The 5,412-nt window shown below is 34.4% G+C and overlaps 1 protein-coding gene across 1 annotated transcript; it reads left to right on the forward strand.

The window, feature by feature from the left end:
- The first annotated feature begins 311 nt into the window (after nt 1–311).
- Nucleotides 312–5,412, forward strand: LOC122606719 (casein kinase 1-like protein 2). The gene is made up of 14 exons (XM_043779576.1): nt 312–642; nt 738–778; nt 1,612–1,681; nt 1,772–1,920; nt 2,021–2,116; nt 2,496–2,566; nt 2,825–2,886; nt 2,969–3,032; nt 3,116–3,200; nt 3,328–3,454; nt 3,551–3,633; nt 3,707–3,770; nt 4,261–4,394; nt 4,800–5,412. The coding sequence occupies exons 1-14, from the start codon at nt 567–569 to the stop codon at nt 5,040–5,042; spliced, it is 1,365 nt and encodes a 454-aa protein (XP_043635511.1). The 5' UTR covers nt 312–566; the 3' UTR covers nt 5,043–5,412.

Genomic DNA, 5,412 nt, shown 5'->3' on the forward strand with positions numbered 1-5,412 from the left:
TTGCTCCCTATTTATAAAATAGATTTTATGCTTAAAACTAGAGTTTAAAAAAATATATTCCATTTGCCATTTAAAAATAAAAGAAAAAGTATATTTTTATCTATTTTTCAAAACTACATTTTTATCTATAAAAAAACTTATAGTCCATTTTTTTTGTCAAATATTTTCTTTCATTACTTACATTATTATGGAAATTTATAATAAGATAACCATCACAAATCACAAAATCAACATATCAATCACCTCTTAGTCACATGGTTGTCGAAAGAAACCTTGAAATATGATATTATCACATTTTAGTATAGCAAAAAAAGGGCAAGAAGGGTGTCAAGAAAGTGATATCATGATACCTTTTCTTTCCCCCAAATTAATTTCAGCCTAAAAATACTAATAATATTATAAAAAAAACCTATTTTCCACCCCAAATTTACATTAATTTTCCGTAAATTTTATATTTTTCTGAATCAACTTTAAAAGCCCATATCAAATATCAATTTTGTTCATCATGATTTTCACTGATCGGTAACCTTTTTTTACATCCAAGATTTTAACCTTTTTGTTTCTTGATGGAACCTCGTGTTGGTAATAAATTCAGACTTGGCCGCAAGATCGGTAGCGGCTCTTTTGGAGAGATCTATCTGGGTATTGCATATTATTATTGAATATTATATGTATGTATAATATATATATATATATATATGTATATATTGTAATAAAATTTGTGGGTGTTCTTGTAGGTACTAATATTCAGACTAATGAAGAAGTTGCTATTAAGCTGGTGGGTAATTAATACTATGAATAAAGTTGAAATTTTATTTTTATATATATATATATATTTGTGCGGGTTTGACTTATGTTTGCAGGAAGTAAGTCTAGATATATAGTTTGAATGTGTATATATATGTATATATATAATGATACTTAGTGTGGCTAGTTGGGTAGAGTTAAAATGTTCTTGTCTTTCGAGTTGTTTATATCCGAACTTTTCGGTTTGTGTAAGTTGTTTTGTTATTGGAATGGGATAATTCTTGGAGATGGGTTTTTTGATCATAAGTGACTTGCTCTGAGTTTGATGATGTGTCGAGTTGTTGTGATGTGAATTGCCAAAATGGGGAAAGATTCGATGTATGGATACAATGAGTTTGAAGATTGGCTTCCGTGGTATACTATTGAAAGAACGTTTTAGGGATAAAATAGATAGTAGACGCAATCTTGCTAATTTTGGAAGTTAGTCTATGTAAAAGGTGTTCAGATATGTAACTCTTGCCATTTTAGAGTGTGGTCTTTGTAAAAGGCAGTTTTGGAGTTTTTCATAATCTGAAAGTGAGCGTAATCAGAGTTTCGGTTTACGTTCTGAAAGTAGACTATTATCTTGGAGAATTAGCATATCTATAAAATATGGCAGTTTACTTGCTCGTCAACTTCGTTTTTGTTGGTTTGTTTATTTCTCTTCTTTATGAGTATGTCTCTGCCAGGTATATATGTTTTAGAACAATTTATGGGTAGCTTTATTTACTTTGTTACTTGCTAGAATGACCACACATTGCTTTAAGTTATCTTTTGCAATTGTTATTCTGTTGTAATTGGGAATTGTTTGTATGCTCTTGTCAGGAAAACGTCAAGACAAAGCATCCTCAATTGCTATACGAATCGAAGTTGTACAAGATACTTCAGGGAGGAAGTAATTCACATTTTCATCACTTTGTTGTTAATTACGTTATTGTTTTTTTGTTTTTGCAATGTTGTCTTACTTTGTCTTCTCATTTGTCAGCTGGTATCCCAAATGTGAGATGGTACGGTGTTGAAGGTGACTACAATGTTCTAGTGCTGGATTTATTGGGGCCTAGTCTTGAGGATTTGTTTAATTTCTGCAGTAGAAAGCTTTCATTGAAGACTGTTCTTATGCTTGCTGATCAAATGGTGTGTGTGTGGGTGTGTGTGTTGTTTTCTGTTCCGATTGTGCCCTTTAATATCAGTTGTATGTTTCCTCACTATCGTTTTCTGTTTATTTTCATGACAGATCAATCGTGTTGAGTTTGTTCATTGTAAATCATTTTTACATCGGGATATCAAGCCAGATAACTTCCTTATGGGTTTAGGGAGACGTGCCAATCAGGTCTTATACCATATTAATTTTTATCCTTTTCACTGTCAACATCCAAAATTATAGATGGCATGACAGTAAAATCTAAAAATCGTGGTACTTTTTGTACGGGTTGGGTATCCTGAATATTGTTTTACTGTAGTTTGTGTAATAGTTAATATCAAATATAATTACCAATTGATATTAATACTCTTATCAGTTATTACAATGAAATATTTTTTTTTAATTGGATATGTTGATGCAGTTCGCTGTATGTACTAAAGTTTATCTGTTAGAAATAATATGTGACCCGAATAAAACTTGCTCACAAGAAAACTCTTGAAATTGCAACCCCGGTTTATGATTGTACGCTGTCTCAAAGTTTGTTTGTACTACTTCTGAGTGTCTACAGGTTTATGCCATCGACTTTGGGCTAGCTAAGAAATATAGGGACTCGACAACCCATCAGCACATCCCTTACAGGTCAACATACTAAATTTGTTCAATCTTAACAGCCACACCTTGGTTCTCATTTAAACATTTTTTTGGTCAAAATCAACCTTTAATGATCATTAAAACTGTCTGAGCCAAAAATTTATCCCGAGGGAAATTTACAATTGATTACACTTCTCTTTTTGAGGTAACGGGGTTGGTAGCAGATCCAAGATTTTCAACCATTGTATGCTCTATAGTAATCTTTAATTATGTACTCGTACTTACACTACAAAACATACAATGCAGAGAGAACAAGAATCTGACGGGGACAGCTAGATATGCAAGCATGAACACCCACCTTGGAATCGGTAAGCTTGTGTTGCACTCAGTTATTCGAGTATCTGATTAAATGCATTATGATTCACACAGTTAGTCTTTATATACATGTAGAACAAAGCAGAAGAGATGATTTAGAATCACTTGGTTTTGTTCTAATGTACTTCTTGAGAGGAAGGTAGATATTTTTGCCTAAGTTCGTATGTCTATATTATCTATATTTGACACAGTTAATTACGACTGTATTTTTCTACAACGCAGTCTCCCATGGCAAGGACTTAAAGCCGGAAATAAGAAACAAAAATACGAGAAGATCAGTGAGAAGAAGGTTCAGACGTCTATTGAAGTAAGCAATAACAGTCCATATCCTTACTATGGTTGACAATAGTCTTGTGTAGAGTTTTAAATTCAACTAATTTTGACACCTCTAGTTTTTGGCCATGGAATTGACAAAACATATCCCCTCATTTCAGGCTTTATGCCGAGGCTACCCCACTGAGTTTGCATCATACTTCCACTACTGTCGATCATTAAGATTTGATGATAAGCCAGATTATTCTTACCTAAAGAGAATCTTCCGGGATCTTTTTATTCGTGAAGGTTTGAATCTTTATCCTAATTATTAAATGTTGAAAGTTGAAATGATGTGTTAAGAAGACGTTTTGTTTAGTTGCATTCTACGTGCTATTGGTTCAGGGTTCCAGTTTGATTATGTCTTTGATTGGACCATATTGAAATATCAGCAATCACAGCTTGCCAATCCCCCTTCTCGTGCTCTTGTAAGTTCTATTTCTGCTTTGAGTAAATTGTGCATAGTGCTGTGTATGCTTGAATAACATAAATCTATACCAGGGTGCTAATGCTGGACCAAGTACTGGAGTCCCTCCTGTGGTTTCTAGCCTGAACAGGCAATCAGGTGACTATCGTGGTTTTAAGTAGTTGAACTCATTAAGTTATGGTATCCAATTTGGTAATCTATTTATTTATGACTGTATAAATAAACCATTTGCCTAGATGTGGCTATTTAGTTTGAGTAATATATTATTGCTAGTAGGTTAACCGGACCCTAAGTGAAGTTTTTTAATCATGTTTGATATACTAATTATGTATGATCAAATTAAGTGTTTCTTGGTCAACCAAACCTTATATTTTTATCTGACTTTAAAATTTTGCCATGTTGACCCAAAGTTGTCTTTGATCAATCTCCAAGGACGCTATTATTTGCCTTCTTGTTAGGCTGTACTGTGTGTTACCCAGCTATTGCTTCTCTGGATCCTTGACACATAAATCATTGTTTAATTTGACTATTCTGCCAAATTTAACGAATATATATTAGAGAATCTTATCATGTAGTGATGATATTTAAAATGATTTTGCGATAACTGACGAGGGATATATACTTGCAGGTGGTGAAGAAACAAGACAAGCTGGTTTGTCCTCTGCACACCCCTCGTGGAGCCGAAATCCTGGGACAACCAATTCTGGGACCCTGTCTAAGCAGAAAATTCCGACCGCCAGTGATCTCTCTATGAGTCGAGAAGTATATATCTTTGCTCTTTGGTTAATAGTTTGATACCCATGCACGCACTTAGCAGAGTTTTACCTCATTTGCATTTAATCCTTTACAGATTGAACTGACAAAATGAAATAAAAATAGCTGAAATGTTAACGATTATAATTAGTGGAACTAGTCCAATGGATTACCGAAAGGGTTTTTTATGCATAAACAAATCATTTTATCCATACTATTCGATTATTCACAATCGTGTTTCATAGACATAGTATTCTAGTATATTGGCGAATCCAAGTTACATAATTTTTAGTATGGCACTTGTGAAGTTGTATTGATTTCTTATCCAACTTGTGTCCATGTTGACATCTTATTACAATTCTTTAAGTCAATGGAGGACCTGACCCGTTTCATGCAAATTGCTCTCTTTTGCAGGTATCAAGATCTACCTTTTTGCGAGCAGCTGGATCTTCAAGGCTAACTTCTGGTGAACCTGACTCAACCCGTGCACGCGCAACAGATGCAAGCCCTGGTGCCCTTAGAGGTTCAAGCTCTGCCCAGAGGAGCTCACCTATTATATCCTCAGACCAGAAGCGGCCCGTTTCGAGAAATGCTTCCAGCAGCAACCTCAAAAACTTTGAATCAACCCTCAAGGGTATAGAGGGCATGCATTTGTAACACTGGAGTGATTTTGCAACATTGGCTCGGTTATCACTCATCTGTAAATCTGTTTCTTGAAACCAAGTATACGTCTATAAAGCACCCTACAAGGATGTGTGGGATCTGCATCACTGAATTCTGGAACCATTCTTGTGCAGCTGTTCCCCGCAACAACCATGATATCGAGAGTTGACAAAAAGAAATATATTCTGATGTCTATGGCTGTTGGCTTTCAAATCTATGATGTGGATATTGTTTACTTCGCAATACGAATACCTACAACTATTGTCTTGTTTCGAATGCATTAAATATTCAGATCAACAATGTTAGCCAAACCCCTATTTAAAACTATGTGGTAAACAATAATCTTCATTTGTTGCGCTTGTTA

This window comes from Erigeron canadensis, chromosome 7 (genome assembly GCF_010389155.1).
Source record: "Erigeron canadensis isolate Cc75 chromosome 7, C_canadensis_v1, whole genome shotgun sequence".
Taxonomy (NCBI): Eukaryota; Viridiplantae; Streptophyta; class Magnoliopsida; order Asterales; family Asteraceae; genus Erigeron; species Erigeron canadensis.